Below are 22,624 nucleotides of genomic sequence, written 5' to 3'. Positions count from 1 at the left end.
TATATATATATATATATATATATATATATATATATATATATATATATATATATATTTACTAATCAATTAAATGGATTCATTGGATCAACTGTTGCAGCCCTACCTGGCAACGGTCCAGCTCCGCCTATCACATTAACGGTCGAGATCAGTGCAAATGAATAACAGTGACATCTACAGGTCATCCAGGGCAATGGCAACCCCAAAAAAAGAACGAGTGGCTTTACTTTGACTGAATATTTACTGTAAATTAAATGGCTCCGAGAAGAAAAAATAAAAGGTTTGGAGGAGGTGGGGGTGTTGGAATAAAAATAAACAGGAAAAAAAAAAGGAAACAAAATAAAGGACAAATACAAATAAAATACATTTAAGTGGCTTAGTGGCATAAAACATCTGAAATAAATCTTATTTCATAATTTCATAATTCTTTCATATACAAAGTCAATACAATAATATAGTTTCCAGTGCTTTGGGAGATAAAACAAAAACAACAAACTATAATAATAAAGAATACAAACACTTTCTTTAATCAAAAAAACAAAAAGAAAAAAATCATTCATCAACATTTTTTTTCCTTCCTTTTTCAGTACTGATCATAAGCTATTATCAAATCAAAAAAACCAAACCCCAGGTTTTACATCCACGATGGAGCAGAGAGCCCTGGCCCGCTCTGACCACCTCGACCGCAGGGAATAGCCGATCTACAAGCTCACAACGTGTCGCCTCCGCAAGGCGTTGTGAGCTTGGTACGGATCAAGAAACAGGCCTGGCAGTCGGTTGGTCACAGTCTGTACACACGGCCAAAGACCCCCCCACCCCCAAACCCCACCCAACATCGTTGGGTCGCCCCACTCCGGTCGGCACCCAGAGAGAGAGAGAGAGAGAGAGAGAGGGGGGCGGGCACCGTGGGCGGGGCTTGTTTAACGTGCTGATTTGAACACAGCCTCAAGGCACACTGCACTACGTGTGTGTGTGTGTGTGTGTGTGTGTGTGTGTGTGTGTGTGTGTGTGTGTGTGTGTGTGTCTAACTGTATGCCCTCATGGGAGTGTGTATGGGTGGGAGTGTGTGTGTGTGTGTGTGTGTGTGTGTGTGTGTGTGTGTGTGTGTGTGTGTGTGTGTGTGTGTGCATGCTGATGCTATGTTTATTACAGTGAAGACTACCACACTACTACCGCTGTGTGAGCTGAGCCAAGTTAATAATAATAATAATAACACAATTATTATTATTATTATTATTAAGCTCAACTGGACAGCTCCTCTCCCCTCATCCACTATTAACCACTTTAAACCTGGCAGCCCTATTTTGGGGGCATGTCAATTTTCAAAGATTTTCATAAAGTAAAAAATAATAATAAAAATATTGATTTAATATTTTTACAAAAACGATTTCAAAGACTTTAAAAGTTTTCTAAAATATTCAAACTTCAAAAATAATAATGATTATTAAAAAAATCATCAAAGTTTGATGCAAATCCATTGGTACGGCTTACTACAAAATAGGGCTTAAATAATGGTTTAAACGCCTATTGCTCCATCGTTCCACTAGCTGGCCCTGTAATACAGTACAGTAATACAGTATAGTAATACAGTACAGAATACAGTAGAGGCACATTAGCTTAAAGGGATATTTCACTTTCAAATAAAATAAACATAAAAAAAGATGTAAAAACAATAAATGAAAAAAGCAATGGAAAAATCACGCCCGCCTCACGCGTTAGAAGGTCCTTCTAACGCGTGAGGGGGTGCGTGATTTTTCCATGACTTTTTTCATATATTTTGTATAATAACGTTTATTTTATTTGAAAGTGAAATATCCCTTTAACAATAATAACGTCTTTCACCATGTCTCCGTTCAACTTCTCTAAGACAGTGGCTCTCAAACATCTTTATGTCAAGGACCCCCATCTGAAGATATTTTGTGCCAAGGACCCCCAAACAAGACTTGTGTTAATAAAAAGGTTTTCTTTACAATACTTTTTCAAAACAATTGCCGATCTACAAGCTCACAGCTTACAGATCGGCTATTTTCAACAAGCCCATGTAATACAGGTTTAAAGTGGTTAAAGTGATTTTTTGACTTTTGCTAGGGACCCCTGGAACCCCCCCTCAAGGACCTCCTGGGGGTCCCGGGACCCCACTTTGAGAACCACTGCACTTAAAGGATGACTTTGTAGTCTGAGTACCTGAGTGTATAGGACTGGTAGATCAATCATTATAATTAGAAGGCCTTACTTTAATATTATCTAAAGAAGTTATGCTTTTATTATATTCTCCCTTCAGTTTCAACGTGCCTTTTGGGGCTGTGTGTGTGTGTGTGTGTGTGTGTGTGTGTGTGTGTGTGTGTGTGTCTGTGTGTGTGTCTGTGTGTGACTGTGTGTGCGCGTATGTGCGTGCGTGACAGAGAGAGAGAGAGAGAGAGGGAGAGAGAGCATACATGTTTCATATTTGGTATCATCACTAACAGGTATTCAGAGAGATGCAGGATTAGCCAATTCGTGATCAAGTCACCAACGGTGTGTCATTCTCTGTGCATGAGTGCACACACACGTGTGTGTGTGTGTGTGTGTGTGTGTGTGTGTGTGTGTGTGTGTGTGTGTGTGTGTGTGTGTGTGTGTGTGTGTGTGTGTGTGTGGCACTATTGCCATTAACTATGAACCAGTGCTGTGTGTTTTGTGGGTTTGTTTCCGATGTTTAAATTATGACCCAAAGCTTTAGGATTTACGGAAACTAAGCGTGAGGCACGCAGCTACCTGAGTATGGAGTGAAACTTCAAAATGCTCAGCCTACTGATGTGTGTGTATACACATCTGTGCGTGTGTCGTGCGTGTGTGTGTGTGTGTGTGTGTGTGTGTGTGTGTGAGCACCTATACTACTTCTATGTACATGTATTGATCAGAGTACTTCCATGTGTGAGGGTGTAATTAATGAATGGCCACCGAGTGGAGTGAGTGAGTGCGTTCGTTGCAAAGTCAGTGATCAATGAACCATTTCACCTACAGTGTCCTACCGTGGGCAGATATATAGTGTACTTTTTTGGATTTTTTTTTTACTATTTTGAAAAGCATTTTAAAATAGAGAAAATTGACGATCCACATCGACACGTGGTGAGCTTGAAGATCGGCTATTTGAACTTTTTCCCTAGTTTTTCAAAATAGTTAAAAAATGCCAAAAATGTAGGCATAAGGGCCGTGCAAGACAGGGCCCTTGGTGTGTGCTGTACCTTCCAGAGTGTGTGATAAGGTGAATGATGTAATAAGGTGAATGATGTAATAAGGTGAATGATGCAATAAGGTGAATGATGAACGTGATTGATTATGCTGTACTGTACATACTGTACACGCTATCAGTGTCTCCTACCGTATGTGTGTGTGTGTGTGTGTGTGTGTGTGTGTGTGTGTGAATCCCTTGTCATTTACCTCCGTGTGTACGTGTGTGTGTTTGCACTACGACATGACAACCTCTGTGTGTGTGTGTGTGTGTGTGTGTGTGTGTGTGTGTGTGTGTGTGTGTGTGTGTGTGTGTGTGTGTGTGTGTGTGTGTGTTATGTGCGGGGGGGGGGGGGGGGGGGGGTTTAGGTGTGGGGGGGGGCTCTACAGTATGTCATCATCTATGCTGAAACTGGACCGGCGGCTGGAGTCGACCGAGGCGTCCCCGGGGGACATGGCGGACAGCAGGGGGTCCCCGCCCAGAGGGGACAGCGGCTCGTCCATCATCAGGAAGCCCAGCTCGCCCCTCCGGCCCCCCACGCCCTGCATGCCCACCATGCCCACGCCCAGGTCCCCCAGGACCCCCGACATGACGCCGCCGTCCGGGCCGAAGCCCGTCACCCCGTCGCACAAGTCCAGAGCCTGGGTAAAGTCAAAGGGCTGGGTGCTGCCCACCGCCGGGTACTGGATGGGGGGCTGCGGCTGCAGGTGCGGGGGCAGAGGGGGCAGCTGCCTGGGTTGTTGTTGGCCCTGCTGGCCCCCCTGGCCCTGCCCGTGGACCCCCTGGGCGTGGAGGTGGGACTGGGCATGGAGGTGGTGCTGCTGCTGCTGCTGCTGCTGCTGCTGCTGGGCCTGTTGCTGCTGCTGCTGGGCCTGGGCCTGGGTTTGGTGCTGCTGCTGGGCCTGTGGTCCCTGCGGGTGGGACAGCCGGTCCTCAGGGCTGGTCTCCTGCTTCACGTACGGAGACATCATGTCGGTGGGGTTCAGGCCCGACGGGGAGTTGCTGGGCAGGCCGTGCATGTGGGCCTGCATCTCCAACTCCTGCACACGCACGCACGCACACACACACACACACACACACACACAGTTAATGGAACTGATCCATTTCATCCATTATAAAAAAGGAATCGATTGATCGATCAATTAACACATTAACCGCCAAGAACGTAGTCCTACGGTCCGTTATATCCAACTGTTAAGCGCCGAGACCGTAGCCCTACGTCCGGGTACTTTTTCCTTTTTTTCGAAAACATTTTTTTCAATTTTCTACACGGACCATTTTCAGTGTAACACCACCGGAAATCGGAACTATTTGCGATCCCGTTTTTCGTTTCCCGTCGGCCTCCATTCTAAGGCGCACACTAGAAGTCCATTTTAGCCCTTGTAGTTTTTTCTCCTCGCATTTCCCATGTCGGTCAGAACTCAAACATGGCTGCCCCGTTTGACACGTGGTCTTGAGTGGGAGACGCAGGCAGATGTCGGCGATGTATGTAAACAAAGCAGAGATCACTTTTATGGATTTTAACAAGGTCTATGGCGACGTGAAAAAAACAAAAAACAACAAAAAAACCTTGGCACTGGTGAGTACATTCTGAGATTAGCCCTTGGCGGTGGATGTGTTAACAATCGATAATTTGGTTCATGTCATTAAATATTTAAAAAAAAGAGATAGAACGGAAGCGGATGGGAGCCATGTTTTTTGGCATGTGATCCATCTGTCCCTTCCTTCTCAGAATCACCGTGGGTGAATCCAGAGCTGCGCTAGCCCCTCCCGACGCCGTGTGAAAAAAAACAAAAAGATTGAATAACACGTTTTTTTACCGTGTTTGGCACCCGATGTGTTAAATGTAAAAAAAAAATTGTAAGCTCTCAACGCGCATTGTGAGTTTGTACATCTGCTATTTTTACTATGTTTATATGCCATTGTTGTGCAAGCTTTAGGCTTAGACAGTTAGAAGTTAGACATTTACGTTTACACACGGTAACAATCAGAGCAGAAAACGACAGAGTGCCGTTGCGCTCTCACTTTTTATTCTGCGTTTAACCCCCCCCCCCCCTCTGAGGGGGGGGGTTAACTTGTTTGCGTCTTCAACCCCCGATACCGCCGTTGCCGTCTGAACGGAAGGCACATCTGAACATTTATTTTGCCATTATCTCTAGCAGATCTAACAAGCTGACAACACATCCATCGTGCTGCGATTGATGTGTTGTCAGCTTGTTAGATCTGCTATTTTTCGGCTTTAGGTTTAAAATGGAAAATATTGTAAAAATGGCATTCATAAAATTGCACCCGCGCGCGCATGTGTGTGTGTGTGTGTGTGTGTGCGCATGTGTGTGTGCTCATGTGCGTGTGTGCTTCACCTGGATGCGGAGCCACAGCTGTTTGTTGGCCATCTCCATCCTCTTGAAGTTGGTCTCCACCTCCCGTGTTCTCTGGACGTCCTTCTGCATGCGTTTGATGTATTCCACCGAGGCCCTGAGGATGGTTCCTTTGTTCCAACGAACATCACTGGACACACACCCACATTCACACAGACAGTACAGTTTCATTGTCAAATTTTGCATTCAAATATGTGGAACGGGAAGATTTACAGAAGTTCTGAATAAATATTAGATATCGTTTTATATCGTTTTAGAGGTTTAGGGGCCACAAAAAGGCCATATTCTAACTGTTTGTGTTTTTTCGTAAAAAGATTATGAACGCCCTCCTTCGTGCATGGGCAACTGGCGGCCCGGGGTCCACATGCGGCCCCTACCTTCACTTAATGTGGCCTGCAGGTTAAAATCGGAATACTGATATATTATTGATTTCAGCTGTTACAATTCCAAACATGCAAACATGACCCGCTTTAATTACTTCAGTCATAGTAGCTCAATGACTAAATCAAAATGCTGTTGTCTTTTTTATATCCAATGTACTTGTATTTAGGTTCATAAAGCATAAGTATAACTGAATGCATTTGAAATGAACTGAATGTTACTTTTCAGGATTCCGATTCAAAAATAGCAAAACTAGCAGATCTACAAGTCCAAAACGCGTCACACTGCAACGCATTTTGAACTTGTAGATCGGCTATTTTTGCTACTTTTGTGTGACATAGAATGGCCCAACATTATATGCAATATGGCCCTCTAGAGTGAATGTTGCATTGAAAAGAGCAAACAGGGAGACTCACAGGTCGTTGGTTTTGGGGATCATCGTCCCGAGTTCCTTGATACGGTCGTTGATGTTGAATCTCCTCCTTCTCTCGACTGTAGGAGGAGAGGAGAGGAGAGGAGAGGAGAGGAGAGGAGGTGTATAAAAGAGAAAAAAACAATGTAAAAGTCAGTCACACCACAGTCACCTTTGGAGTTACAAAAGTCGACCCAGAGTGACCTTCAACAGCCGTGTTGACACATCTGACTGTGGGCGTTTTATATGGAAAACACTATCATAATACATGTCATAAAAAACAGCCAATCACTGGCTGGCATGGACAGTAAAACCACACACACACACACACACACACACACACACACACACACACACACACACACACACACACACACACACACACACACACACACACACACACACACACACACACACACACACACACACACACACACCAGAAGTCACAGGCAATTAGACTTTAGTGCCAGGACAGCAGAAATTAGCAAGTTAACCATCCACTCAACTAGTTGCACTGTGTCAGCTAAAACCCACTGAAAGGTGCATAAAACAGTTTGTGAAAGACGCATATCACTTTGTGCATGCATGCACGCACGCGTGTGTGTGTGTGTGTGTGCATGCGTGCGTGCGTGTGTCGCCTATGTGTGTGTGTGTGTGTGTGTGTATGTGTGTGTGTGGTCTATGTGTGTGCAAGCGGCCGTGCATGTGCGCAGGAAGTATCGCACACACAAAAACACACAAAAGTGTGGAAAAGTAGGCAAAAAGAAAAGAGACAGACAGACAGACAGACAGAGGGGGGGGGGGTATCTTACTCAGATTGTGGTTGTCTTTCTTCTGTCTCTCCTTGGCCATCGCACGTTGTTCTGCAAGAAGAAAACCTCATCAGTGGACAGACGGTGAAAACAGAAAAACACTCTGAGACCCCCTGGGGGTTGAATTTAACCCCTGCTACTACGGGGTATATACATTTACCCTTTCTGGCGTGTGACATTAAGGATTACACAGCATGTTAAAAAGGGTTAATTGTGCTAAAAACAAGCAGATATATTTGACAGGGTGTAACAGGACAGAGGGCAGGCTGATAAAGAAGACAACAATGACTAAACTGAAGGATAAGACTGACCTCAGCGCTCTTATAACCATAACCCCAGTTTAAGGTCTTTTACACTTTAGTTTAGTTCAGGGGTCTTCAACGTTTTCAGCCGAAGGACCCCCTAGCTGAGAGAGAGACGAAGCAGGGACCCCCTCTATATTGTATACAATTGTTTTAGATTCAACTTTTTTTGTTTATGTTTACTGTTCTTTTTTCCCTCTACACCTATACCTCTTTGCCAAAAATAGCAGATCTACAAGCCCACAACGCCTCGCAGTGCGAGGCGTTGTGGGCTTGTAGATCTGCTATTTTTGGCTAAAGTTCTCCTCAGAAAAAGGGATGCTAGGGTTCAAGTGGTGAAGGTAAAAAAAAAAATCACATCACACAAAGATTTGGCGGACCCCCTGTAGTAACTCTGAGGACCCCCTAGGGGTCCCGGACCCCCTGTTGAAGACCCCTGGTTTAGTTCATTTATGATCCTAATTAGTTATTACACACGGCAACAGTTACTTTTCCTGCAGGGTCCACTCCACACAGAATATCCTACAGAAAACGTATCATATTTTAACCTTTTGTGTTTTTTCGTAAATTAACGTCCAACTTGATCATACTACAGTGTCACAAAAAAGCATCAAAAAGATCCACCAAGCTCGAAACATGGCGTGAAGTGCGAAGTTTTGAGCTTGTAGGTCTGCTACTTTTGCTATTTTTGAATTTGAAAAGCGAAGCAGAAACAGAGAACATAAAAAACTAGGATAAAATGCAATGAAAGGAGTTTGGCAGCCATTCAAGAGTCTCCAGGTTGTTGTTGGCCCGTCCGCACTCTTGCGTCGCAAGATGAAACGTATAAACACTGTTAATGCGTAACCACAAGCACACACACACACACACACACACACACACACACACACACACACACACACACACACACACACACACACACACACACACACACACACATAGTAATGCAAGCAAAAATACATTCTAATGACATTAATCAGTAAACCTGTTCCTGGAGAGAGAGACATTCTTCATTGTCAAGGTCCTTACACATAGAGGGTGTTTTTATTGTTAACCCATTAAGACCTGAAGACGGGGAACGCATCTGTGTCATTTTAGATTTTAACCACTTTAACGTCTTATACTTTGGCTATTCAAAAAAATAGCAGATATACAAGCTATGAGCTTGAAAGATTGTTCGTGCAAATCTTTGAATATATATATTTGTAAAGCGAACATTTATAACTCAAATCTTTGCTTCTGGGGGATTCTACCAAGTCTTCAGTTTGGAAAAAAAACGTATGTTACTATAATCAATGGTTCTCAATGTTTTTCATGTCAAGAGCCCCCAAAGTTATATGTATTTGGGCACGGACCACCATCTCAAAATGGGTTTTTCCGGGGACCCTCCCAGAAGCAAAGATTTGAGTTAAAAATGTAAAAAATATATATATTCAAAGATTTGAACACTTTTTCACGATTTTTCTAAAATAGCAGATCTGCAAGCTCATGGCGTGTCATTTGGTTTCTTTTTTACCTTGTAGACTCCACACATGCACACACACAAACATACACACACGTGTGTGTGTGTGTGTGTGTGTGTGTGTGTGTGTGTGTGTGTGTGTGTGTGTGTGTGTGTGTGTGTGTGTGTGAGTTTGTATTACTATACTTGCGAGGACCAAGTATAGTAGAATTTGAAGAAATATACATTGTGAGGACAGTTTTCCTGGTCCTCACAAGACAAATGGTTGTTTTATAGTTAAAAAAACATTTTTAGAGATACGTTTACAATTAGAAAAACATTCAGGTCAGGATTAGACATTTAGGTGTCTTAGAGGTTAGCATTAGGGATTGGAATTAGAGTTCAACATGATTTATACTTAGTTGCGCGCCAGTGTCATGCACCGAAAAACAGCCGATCTATAAGCTCACAACGTGTCGCAGCGCGACGCGTTGTGGGCTTGTAGATCTGCTGTTTTTCGGCTTTAGGCTTACGGTTAAAATGGCAATTATTATTTTTAAATGGCATTCACAACATGGCTGTCCTAAAGTGTTGATGTCCTCACAAGTATAGTATACAAACGTGTGTGTGTGTGTGTGTGTGTGTGTGTGTGTGTGTGTGTGTGTGTGTGTGTGTGTGTGTGTGTGTGTGTGTGTGTGTGTGTGTGTGTGTGTGTGTGTGAATGTAATGCACGTTGTAAACATTATAAATGCACCATTTACAATAGCAGCACAGTGTATGGCGGTGACACTGTGACGGGGTCTCTCACTGTACCTGTGAACTCTCGCTTGATGAGGGCGGGACAGGAGTTACTGGTCATGGCGATGGCTGGGCCGGTCATCCCAGGACCGGTGTACACGTCCAGGTGACTGCTGGAGAGCGGGAGCTGGAGGAATGACCACACACACACACACACACACACACACACACACACAGACACACACACACACGCACACGCACACGCACACGCACACGCACACACACACACACACACACACACGCACACGCACACGCACACACACACACACACACACACACACACACACACACACACACACGATGTGTTTGTTAATTTATTATTTTCTGTTTTGTCATTCATTACTGATGCTGCAACAATGTCGGAGGAGGAAAAACTTAAATAACGTGTAGTCTTGTGTAACTGTAAACGAGACGTAACATTCATCACCTTCTTGAACATTGATGATATTAACCAATTAGATGAATAGAGAAAATATCTGATCAACAAGCTCAAAACGCTGCAATGTGTTGTGAGCTTGTATGCGGCCTTCTTTTGCTATGTTTTGCTATTTCAAATTGCTGTTTGCTATTTTTGAAATATTTTGAAAAATATTGAAAATGTTTGGTCAACATGTTTGAAAACGTTTTAACATAAATGTTCTCTTCTGGGGGTCCCTGGCAAAAGAGGTTTTCAGATGGGGGTTCGTGGCCAAATACATATACAATTGGGAGGTCCTTGACTTGAAAAAGGTTGGAGAACCACTGCTGTAAGAGGACACACCAAGGGAGGCAACACAAAAGTAGGAGTACTAAGTACTAATATCATAAGATTTTAGTCGACTAAATCTACAGTTGGTTTAGTCGACTAAAATGTATTTTGACGGTGCCTTGATGGCTGATTTTACACTTTGTTTCATGCTGAAAATAGCCGATCTACAAATAGCAGCCGAGCTCTGAAAATAGCAGATCTACAAGCTCACAACGCGTCGCAGCGCAACACCCGAGCGCAACGCCCGAGCGCAACCAAACATAAAATGACTTGTCTTTTAGTTCTACTGGATCTCTTCTCCACTAGTCCCTCACTAACATTTTAGTCTAGTTTTTATTTGTTGACGAAATTGTCAATATATTTAGTCTTAGTTTTAGTCACCATACTGTAGCTTAGTTTTTATTTCATTTCTATTTAGCTTTCATCAGTGAAAAAAGGTAGTCGACGAAGATTTTTCGTCATAGTTTTAGTCGACGAAATCAAGGAAGGACAAACATCACAAAAACACCACCCAAAAAACTTCACATAATCAATGCAAGACTTCAGCATAAGACGACATAACACAGCGAGGCCACGAGAAACGCAACAACAACTACAAGACCAGCAAAAGCTGCACCTCATATACTGTAAACCTGTCAAAACTTCAGCAGTTAAAACTTCACTTCAAAAACGTTATCTTTCTCTCCTTTTTGCTTAGGTTTATGACTTCATAAACTGCGTAACCCCGGTGCACTACCTTTTTAAAAGCCAGGAGTCCGACTCTGTAAAAAAGGCAGATAGCACGAGATAACACCATAATGTCACACCTGAGCAGCGCTTGCCAAACACACAATATAAAAACCGACTATCAGCTGTTATCTCTCTCTCTTTTTTTACAGCTTGATATTCTCCTAGCGTTGTCCTCTGGATAACTCACCGTGTCATCTCTTCCTGCAGAGGTTTGCACTTTAGACATTGCACCATAGTCACGTTATAATGTGTTGCTTTGGCCTTACTACTAACACCACACGTTATAGTTGTAATTTGATAGTATTCTCTATTGAAATATTCATGTTTATATACTGCTAGAATGTCCCACTCAACATGCCGGTTAGGTTGAATGTGACTTATAAAAGCTAATGAGCCCTGACTGATAACGTTAACTTAATCTGGCAGCAGAGATACCTTATCTGGGCCGGCTACTGTGTGAGCAGCGAGATCAAAAAAACATGCAGACATAAACACAGGAATGGCCCGACAAAGATTATAGACTACACTGTATGTTAATAAATAAGCTCTGTTGACGTACTGACATCTCCATGTCAAAGCCCACACACACAGAGAGAGAGAGAGAGAGAGAGGAAGTAATGAAACCCTTTGCTCGGCTAAAAACGGAAGAGACATAAACGAGGAACTCTCCGTGACCTAACCCAGGTCAGACACACATCTCTCAAAATGTCCTCCATGCTCCTCCATGCTCCTGTCCTGTCATTTAGGACAGTGGTTCCCAAACTGACCCCCAGGGGGCGTCCCCAAATGAGCTAACATTGTTTTCTCACTCAAAAGTGTATACAGGGTATCTGCACATTTATAAAAGGGACAATTTAATGACGTTTAATACCTTTTTAATACCAAATCGGTATTTTTAATACCAAATTGGTATTAAAAAAGGACATTTTCTTTCAAATATTACGTGAGAAAGAGGCAAACATTGTGAAAATAGCCGATCTACAAGCTAACAAGGCTATTTTCCACAATATTTATCTGTGGAATCAAGTCAAAACTAAATGTAATGCCTACAATTCCAAGTGCATGTCAGGGTGGGGGGTTCCCAGTTCAAATATGATTATTTTGGGGGGTCCCCAGTTCAAATATGATTATTTTGGGGGGTCCCCAGTTCAAATATGATTATTTTGCCTGAAAAGTTTGGGAACCCTTGTCTCTGTCTTTGTCATTGGTCAGCAGACACAAGTGTCTACTGACCAATGGCTGTCTGTTTATAGACTAAAGCCTCGGCCCTGTCTGTCTGAAGGTTACATATTGTAACTTTTTGTGTTTTATAGTAAATTAACGCTCTACTTGATCATACTACAGCGTCACACAAAAGCATCAAAAGTAGCAGATCTACAAGCTTGAGATTGTAGATCTGCTACTTTTAGCGGCGCTAGCCGCTCTATACCTTTAGGTATAGAGCGGATATTAGCCCTCTATGCCTGGCTTTTGCGTCAACGTTCTGATTGGTCAGGTGCGCCAACGTTCTGATTGGTCAGGTGCGTCAACGTTCTGATTGGTCAGGTGCGTCAACGTTCTGATTGGTCAGGTGCGCCAAAGTTGTGATTGGTCACTATTCATGACATCACTATGATGTCATGAATATAGAATTCGATGTCTATATAAACGATGACAATGACTTCATCTTATTATTCATTTGGCTAAAGTCTCCGTCTAGGTAAGTTATTTAAAGTTAATATGACGAATAGAAAGAGAAAGATACAAGAACAGATGAAGGGTGAATGTATAGAAAGTCTGAGTTCGGGACCCAGTCATCCGTTATGACAGAATGGTTTGATAGAGACGATCGAGAATCCAAGAGTCCGTTAAGGTTCTGATTGGTCAGGCCCGTCAAGGTTCTGATTGGTCAGGCCCGTCAAGGTTCTGATTGGTCAGGCCCGTCAAGGTTGTGATTTGTCAGGCAAGGGGACTATTCATGACATCACTATGATGTCAAGGTTTATTTTTTATTTCCTCATGTTTTTTTTTGTATATATTTTTATTTGGCTAAAGTCTCCTTCTAGGTAAGTTATTTAAAGTTAGATCCTCAATTTAACTTTATCTGTCGTCGACGCTCTGATTGGTCAGACCCGTCAACAAAGTGATTGGTCAAGCTTCACATGACACATGGCTATAAACACATTATAAACACATATCGATGACATAATGTATTCAAAGGCGCCGCTACCTTCACACAGGGTGTGATTTTTCTATTTCTGAATCCTGAAAAGTAACATTTTTGGACATTTCACGTTTCCACCCAACAGAAACGATGTGCACACGGTCAAATCTGTTGTGTTCATTCAAGTGTGAGGGTGTAAAAATAGTGTAGTAGTGTGTGTAGTTGGAAGTGTGTGCAATATATAACAACAGCTAAGCTAAAGCTAATTCACTGCATGGTTTTATGGAACACGCACGCACACGCGCACACACACACACACACACACACACACACACACACACACACACACACACACACACACACACACACACACACACACACACACACACACACACACACACACACACACAGAGAGTAGGTCGGGAGTCAGTCATGCCTACTATTCTGTAAAGTGGCGTTCCCAGCTCTCACTAAACTGGCGGATTCCAAAGATTCCATGGAATGTTCTACTCTAATCCCCGTCAGGATCAGAAGGTGAGGTTTCATTCACTAGACCGACTCGCTTGAAATACTACAAGATCTGGAGGGTCCTGTATGGGCTGTCTACGAAACACTGCATGACCTGGAGGGTTCTGTACAACACTGTCTCACACCCAAAAGTCATATTGTGACTGTTTGGGACAAATGTGATTTATTCATTTTATTAACCAATTAAGACCTGGAACTGTCTCATTTTTAGATTTGAGCTAAAAAGCATTATTTTACACTTTGGGCTATTCAAAAATAGCAGATCTACAAGCTCATAGCGCGGCACCGAGTGCCGCGCTACGAGCTTGTAGATCTGCTATTTTTGAAAAATCGTGAAAATGTGTGCAAATCTTTGAATATATATATTTTTAAAGTGAACATTTTTTAACTCAAATCTTTGCTTCTGGGGGGTCCCTGGAACAACATATTTTGATGGGGGTCCGTGGCCAAATACATATAATTTTGGGGGTCCTTGACATGAAAAAGATTGAGCACCACTGATATAGAAACATACGTTTTTCAGAAAACTGTTGAGATTTAGGAGACATGTAGAATCGGCTTCAGGTCTCAATGGGTTAATCATATATTCCTGTTTGGGGAATATATGATTTATGATTCTGTCCCCATTGGAAGATAACTCTGAGTCAGCTCAAGTGGACTTCGCGACGTTCGGCACGGCGACTCGCTCGCCTAAGCTCGCTCTGCGGTGCCTCCCGTGGCTCACGTCCGCTTGAGATGGCGCGGCTTCGTCATTTTAACAGTTTTTTTATCGGACCGTTACAGAAGACATGATGAGAACTGGACTTCCGCATTCCTGGAGTGCGGAAGTCCCGAGAATAATGTGACTTATCCCCCCCCCCCCTTCGAGTCACAGTTTGATCAATAAGTCACAATATGACTTTTGGGGATGAGACAGTGTTGTTCTGTAAGGCTGTCTATGAAACTACATGAACTGGAGAGGGTTCTGTAATGGTTCTCCATTAAATACACACACACACACACACACACACACACACACACACACACACACACACACACACACACACACACACACACACACACACACACACACACACACACACACACACACACACACACACAGGAACACTATGCAGCCCTTGATTTGTGTGAATGACAACAAGTTACGCCTGACATTCCATTCACATCATTGGTCCGTTTGGCTTATCATGAAGTATGCAGCCTGTTGCTGATGAGGAGAGGTGTCTCACTTACTCTCTCTCTCTCTCTCTCTCTCTCCATCTCTCTCTCCCCCCCTCTCTCTCTCTCTCTCTCAATTTTCAATTCAATTCAAAGGAGCTTTATTGGCAATAGAAAACATACGTTTACTTTGCCAAAGAAAAGGTGGAACAAAACAATCAAAACAACGATGTACAAATAAATATTGAATATAAATGGGAATATAATAAAAGACAGACAGACAGACAGAGGCTGTGTTACATAGCAACTTTGAGGGAAGACTATGCTACGAAACTATACAAAAAATAGCATTTTATGTCATAAATAGTTATACATCCATATACTGTAGATGTAATTAAAGGTAGTTGCTCTGTTCATATGTACAATATTTCTGGTGTAAACAGTGCAGGAAAACCACATAATGATTTGTAGTCTTTAAGGTGGTTGTAGTCCTTTAGAACAGTGGTTCTCAAACTTTTTCATGTCAAGGACCCCCAAATTGACACTTATTAGCCCGCGGACCCCCATTTGAAAAGATATGCCAAGGACCCCCATAAGAGAAGATTTTTACGGCTCTAGCAGTGATTCTCAACCATTTTAATTTCAAGGACCCCCAGTTTGACGTGCATTTGGGCTACGGACCCCCATTTAATGGCATTTATATCTCTGGGACCCCAATTTATATTGTAAAATCAATGTTAATTTAACTCTGAGAGTGTACAAATGGAACCAAATGGACCCTAACGGGCCCATTTAGCTGGGGACCCCCTGGAACTCCCTCAAGGACCCCTGGGGGTCCCCGGACCCCACTTTGAGAACCAATGCTTTAGAATACACGTAATGATTAGTAGTCTTTAAGATGTCCATCAGACATCCTTCTCCTGTCACAACAGCTCACACATTGCCAGCACCCCCACGTTTGCTGCTGTGTTTGCACATTGTTGTACTTCACCCACTAGATATGAGAGTTATTTGTCATTGTTATTACATGAGTCATGTTTTCAAACCCTTCCTGGGTGATTGTAATCTGTGGGAAGTATTGATACAGTGGGCCAATGGTTAGGAAGTGTAGCTCAGTTTCCTCTCTCTGTTTCTCTCTCTGTGTGTGTGTGTGTGTGTGTGTGTGTGTGTGTGTGTGTGTGTGTGTGTGTGTGTGTGTGTGTGTGTGTGTGTGTGTGTGTGTGTGTGTGTGTGTGTGTGTGTGTGTGTGTGTGTGTGTGTGTGTGTGTGTGTGTGTCTCTCTCTCTCCCTCCAATTACTGTCCCAGCTTGACTCTCCCAGAGGGATCATCAATAGTCTAATCTAGACAGGCCCAGTGATAGGAGGATTACATAAACACACATAAGGCAGACAGACAGATAGACAGACACACACACACAGCAATACCCTCAGTGAACCAATCAACTAGACAAGGGCAACTATCAGATCAAGCTACAGGGAGCATTCAATTCTTTCCCTCTTTGACGCGAGCGAATGAGCGCACGCACACACACACACACACACACACACACACACACACACACACACACACACACACACACACACACACACACACACACACACACACACACACACACACACACACACACACACACACACACACACACACACCTCTTTGACAGAACAAGAAATGAAGAGAGACCTCCATGATGACATAATGTGTAATGTCTCTAATAGATGAGCATGTCATTTACTCATACTGCCTGCCTTACCTGCCTCCTTCAAATCAAAGGCCCCAACAACCAGTGGTGGAAAGAAACTAAGTATATGTACTCAAGTACTAAATGGTAAATGGTGCATTTATATATAGCGCTTTTATCCAAAGCGCTTTACATAGATTGTGCATTACATTCACCCATTCACACACACATTCACACACACATTCACACACACCGATGGTGGAGGAAACCATGCAAGGCACCAACCTGCTCATAGGGAGCAATTAGGGGTTCAAACTTTAGTTACTAGTTACTTTTCAGATATAAATTATGATATTACGAAACATACATTAACCACTTTAGCCCTATTTTATACCTAGGCTATTTGAAAATAGCAGATCTACAAGCAGATCTACAAGCTCACAACGCGTTTGCGACGCGTCGTGAGCTTGTAGATCGGCTATTTTCAAACATTTTTGTACTTTTACTTTTGGCACTTTAAGTACATTTTGATGCCAATACTTCTGTACTTTTACTCAAGTACATTTAGAATTCCAGACTTTTACTCGTAACAGAGTACTTCTACAGTGCAGTATTGATACTTTTACTTTAAGTAAAACATTTGAGCACTTTTTTCCACCGCTGCGTTTTATTCATTAAAAACAAAGTTACATAGTGTGCCCTGCTTTAATCTTCTGGCGTCTGGCGGGCATTTTGCTTTATAATGTAATTTGGGGGTAATGGGTGGTAATGGGTGGTGGGATGGCTTGACTTGGAAGTATTAAGTCAAAAAACTGTGAGAACATCGCTGACCCCAACCAACCCCTCCCTCCCCTCCCCCCTCCTCCTCTCCTGCCTGTTGGTTGGTTCCAGGCCTCTCTATAACCAGAGCCTCTGTGTGGCTCCCAGCTGCTCCAGGCTCTAATGTGGGCTCAGGCTCATCCCATAATCAGAGACCCAAGGTTGGGTGTTAGTAGCGGAGCGGCCCCCTGCCTGCCCTGCACCAGCCCCCCCCCCCCCCCCTCCCTCTGAGAGGATTGAGACGGGGGCCGAAGCCAGGACTTATACATACTTTTACATATCGTTGTTGTGGGGCAAGAAAACCTCTTATCTGACATATTTTAACTTTTAGATTTTTCGTAGAATGAACGCTCTGCTTTGATCATGTTACAGCGTCACAGAAAAGCATCAGAAAGTAGCAGATCTACAAGCTCGAAACGCGACGCGTTCGAGCTTGTAGATCTGCTACTTTTGCTATAATTTGAATGGTGAAAAGTAACAGTTTTTGGACATGTGAGGTTTCCCCCCCGACAGAGACCATTTACTACATACTACACATACATGCATTCATCAATGCGAGCACACATGCGCACATGCTAGCACGAGCGCGCACACGCACACGCACACGCACACACACACACACACACATACACACACACGTTTGCATTACTACACTACACTTGTGAGGACGTCAACATTAGTTAGTTACAGTGATTTTGTGAATGTCATTTATGTTTTAAATTGCCATTTTCTAACCGTTATGAGCCTAAAGCCTGAAGACAAAGCGTTCGCAGTGTGTGAGCTATTGTGTGATATTTTTTGTTTGGCACGACACTGACACGCAACGATATATACATATACATCACACACACAAAAAACTACAACCTCCATTTCTCGAATTCTATTATACTTGTGAATGTTTGGCCCTCAGAAGTATAGACACAGACACACACACACACACACACACACACACACACACACACACACACACACACACACACACACACACACACACACACACACACACAGCCACACACACACACACACACACACACACACACACACACACACACAGCCACAGACACACACACACACACACACACACACACACAAAAGCATGTCCAGACTCTCCCATGTGCGCACGCACGTACAAACACACACACACACACACACACACACACACACACACACACACACACACACACACACACACACACACACACACACACACACACACACACACACACACACACACACACACACACACACACACACACACACGGTCGTCACAATCTTACCAGCTGAATCTCTTCTCCGTCAATCACTTCAACAATGGCATAGGTCTTACTCATCATCTCCTTCATCCTCCTTCAGATCCTCATTCAACACAACGCCGCTAGACTTCCTCTTACCCCTCTCTCTCTCTCTCTCTCTCTCTCTCATACAAACACATGCACTCTCTCTCTCTCTCACCACCTCTCTCGCCCTAACAGACTGACCTCGGCAGAGAGACTCCTGTCTCTCTTCTAGTTGCAGCTCAAACCACCAACAACAGTGAACTTTCCCCTAACTGGACTTTCAGCCTGTTTTTTTCCTCCTAACACGAATTATCCTCACCCCCCCCCCACCCCTCCCTCCCTCTGCCCCCTTCCCCCTCCTTCCTAACTCTCTCTCTCTCTCTCTCTCTCTCTCTCTCTCTCTCTGGATGCCTTGTAAACAAGTTGAACTCTAACTAACTGCCAGAGGTTTAATTGTTAATTTTCTCCCCTCCTTGCCCCCCCTCCCTCCCTCCCTCCCCCCTCCCTCACACAGCCTGGTGGAGAACGACGGAATGTTTCTATGAGTACGTCTGTTTAAATCAATTATACAGTTAGACAATTAAACCCCTATTTGTCTCTGTGTGTGCGCTCTGTGTGCTGTGTGTGTGCTGTGTGTGTGCTGTGTGTGTGTGTGTGTGTGTGTGTGTGTGTGTGTGTGTGTGTTTGCAAGAAAGTTCCCCCTGAAACAACAACCAAAAGCTCTTCCACCCTTAAGAGGGACGCAGTGACAGACAGACAGATAAACGGACAGACAAACAGACAGACAGACAGACAGACAGACAGACAGACAGACAGACAGACAGACAGACAGAAAAAGATAGAGACAGACAGGCAGACAGACAGACAGATAGATGCCTAATTTATACTTCAACGTACGGCAGTGTCACACACCGAAAATAGCAGACATCGCGTCACATCCGTGACCGGCTAGAGACGGACAGACAGACAGACAGACAGACAGACAGACAGACAGACAGACAGACAGACAGACAGACAACACAACCCAGTGTGCTAAAGGAGAGGACCGCTAGACAGGACATCGGAATAAAGCTTTAATTGACCAAAATAAATCTAAGAAAAGAAGGAAAGAAAGAAAGAAAGAAAGAAAGAAAGGCCAACCAATGGCTCAAACTAAGTAAAATAAATGAGCCTTTAGGGCAGTGATGGTCAAACTCAGGCCCGGGGGCCACTTAAGGTCCAGCCCGGCAGAGACATTTTGATTGGCCCCGTATCAAATCAATCAAATACAATTATGTTCACATAATAAAAAAAGATATATTATCTTATCTTTGATTACAGTAAATTATATTTACATTAAATTATATTTAACAAGATTACTATTACATTCATAATTTCTCTCAGCAGAACCGCAAGTCACCAGACTCACCTGACCTGACTGACCCCACATTACAAGCATCTGTGTCATTTTAGATGTCTTTGGTTATTAACAAATAGCAGATCTACAAGCTCATAGCGCGGCAACGAGTGTCGCGCTATGAGCTTGTAAGATCTGCAATTTTTGGAAAAATGTGTGCATGTTTTACAGCGAACATTTTTAACTGTGCTTCTGGGGGGTCCCTGGAACAACATATTTTGAGATGGGGGTCCGCGTCCAAATACATATCATTTTGGGGGTCCTTGACATGGAAAAGTTGGAGCAGCACTGATATACTGTTAGGATTTAGAAAACATTTTTAGATATGTATTTGGCTGCGGACCCCCATCTCAAAATGCTTTGTTCCAGGGACCCCCCAGAAGCAAAGATTTAAGTTACAAATTCTCTTAACACATTGACTGCCAGAGTTTATTCATAATGGACTCATTTTGTTTTGTTATTTTGTTATTTAAATGCATTTAAGTTTCTCTGGCCATGGTTTTAAACACATACGAGGACCAGAGAGCAGCAAAATGACACCTCGATGACTCGCTGACCCCCCCAACAGGCTCAAACAGTCAAATACGTCATAAACCGGATGTGACGTTTTCGACAATCGCTGATCGGGCTTAAATACGATGTGATACACGACACCGATGACTGATCGTCACCCAGACAAAAGAAAATAGAAGTGGAGCTCTCCGTTCGTTTTTTTATACCGTGTGAAAACCCGTGTTTTGGCCGCATTACCGCATTTTTCAAGCTAAAACCGGAAACCGGAAACGGAAATCGCTGAAATTGCTTCCCGGGTGAAGCGGAGGTGACTGGGAAGCGAAAATGATCTCGGAATGTAAATAAAACAGCGTGATCGTCTATTAACCAAATTAAACATTAGGACGCAGATCTGCGTCCTAGATTACTCTGGCAGCCCACGGTTTTATCTAATAGGACGCAGATCTGCGTCCATGGCAGCTTATGTGTTAAAAAATCACACCCAGTGTGAAGTGGGCGGTGTGGTCACAGTGGTCATCGCAGTGATGGAAGTGATTCACTTAAAAAAAAACATAGAAATGTTTTTTTAAGTCCATACTGCTATTCATAGAGCTGCACATGTGTCATGTGTTTCGCTAGCCAATCACAGTCCTGAATTTGCAAAGTCAGCCAATCACATTACAGCTAGTGGTGATGACACTAGCTGTAATGTGATTGGCTGACTTTGCAAAAGTATAGATTTGCATTGACTGTGGAAGGGTTAGGGTTGTAGACTGCGTTGTAGACTATTGGCCAATCATGGTGCAGGATTGGTCGGTGTCCAAACCTCACTTATAGGGGGCGGTTACACCGCCCCAAAAATATATATATTCAAGGATTTGCTAAAACTTTCCATGATTTTTCAAAAAAATAAAGTGTTATTTTTAAAAAATAAATAAAAAAAATACAATTTTGAATAGCCAAAGAAATCTACAGTGACAGATGTGTTCCTGGATTGAATGGGTTAAAAGCCCAAATAGCCCCTCCTAGAAGGAAGCATAACTCAGGCTATAGAGAGGTATAGAGTTGGGTCTCTTACCGTGTTGGGCATCTGGACAGAGTCCACGTACGCCTGGATGTCATCATAGCTGGACTGCATGCTGATGATGTCATCGATGACCTCATCCATCTAAGAGTTGACAGCAAAAAAAAAGGCGGGAGAATTAGAAGCAAGACTTAGAATTAGAACACCTGGTTTCATGTAGAGCTGTGAGCATGTGGATGGAAAGACTCAAGTCACTATAGTCTTATATTTTGTCTTTGCCCTGGAACAAAATATTTTGATGGGGGTCCGCGGCCAAATACATATCATTTTGGGGGTCCTTGACATGAAAAAGATTGAGCACCACTGATATAGAAACATACGTTTTTTCAGAAAACTGTTGAGATTTAGGAGACATGTAGAATCGGCTTCAGGTCTCAATGGGTTAAGTGCTAGAACATTCATCGGCCACTGTTGTGACTCACTGTGGTGAGAGTCATAGTAGAGACTGCTATCAAAACACTACTGTTGGTCTAATAACGCTTTAAATGGTTTTAGGGACAAAATACATTCTTGTAGGACATCATGAACCATCCAGATCTCTCAGGTCATCTGGGAAAGGTTTGCTTTATGTTCTCCCAGAAAACTGCAGGTTCTGTTGCGACTCGTATTTCTATTAAAACACAACTAAAGACCTTTCTGTTTTGCTGCTGCTTTTGATTAAGATACTTTATTTTTTATTTCTCTTCTGCACTGTTACTGTATCTGTTAATTATTTTACTTCTTTTGTTTTATGCATCCTAAATGTCATTGCATAATTGTGTAAAGCACATTGAATCACCTTGTCGTTGAAATGTGCAATACAAATACAACTGCCTTGCCCATTGTATGCAATAGTGATTTTA

General features: G+C 43.1%; 1 protein-coding gene across 2 annotated transcripts in view; it reads right to left on the bottom strand.

The window, feature by feature from the left end:
* Positions 1-1,954: 1,954 nt before the first annotated feature.
* The window catches only part of tfeb (transcription factor EB), a 90,818-nt gene continuing 70,148 nt past the window's right edge, over positions 1,955-22,624 (bottom strand). For both annotated transcript variants that reach the window (XM_084061991.1, XM_084061992.1), the window contains exons 7-12: positions 21,777-21,866; positions 9,745-9,856; positions 7,189-7,239; positions 6,381-6,456; positions 5,566-5,713; positions 1,955-4,245 (exon numbers count right to left, since the gene is read on the bottom strand). In XM_084061991.1, the coding sequence (XP_083918117.1) occupies positions 3,589-4,245; positions 5,566-5,713; positions 6,381-6,456; positions 7,189-7,239; positions 9,745-9,856; positions 21,777-21,866 (1,134 nt within the window). In that variant the 3' untranslated portion in view covers positions 1,955-3,588. The remainder of the gene's footprint in view (positions 4,246-5,565; positions 5,714-6,380; positions 6,457-7,188; positions 7,240-9,744; positions 9,857-21,776; positions 21,867-22,624) is intronic.

Source organism: Gymnoscopelus microlampas (assembly GCF_963454915.1).
Source record: "Gymnoscopelus microlampas genome assembly, chromosome: 7".
Lineage (NCBI taxonomy): Eukaryota > Metazoa > Chordata > Actinopteri > Myctophiformes > Myctophidae > Gymnoscopelus > Gymnoscopelus microlampas.
Note: the sequence above shows the minus strand (reverse complement) of the source record. Positions and strands in the feature narration are given on the sequence as shown.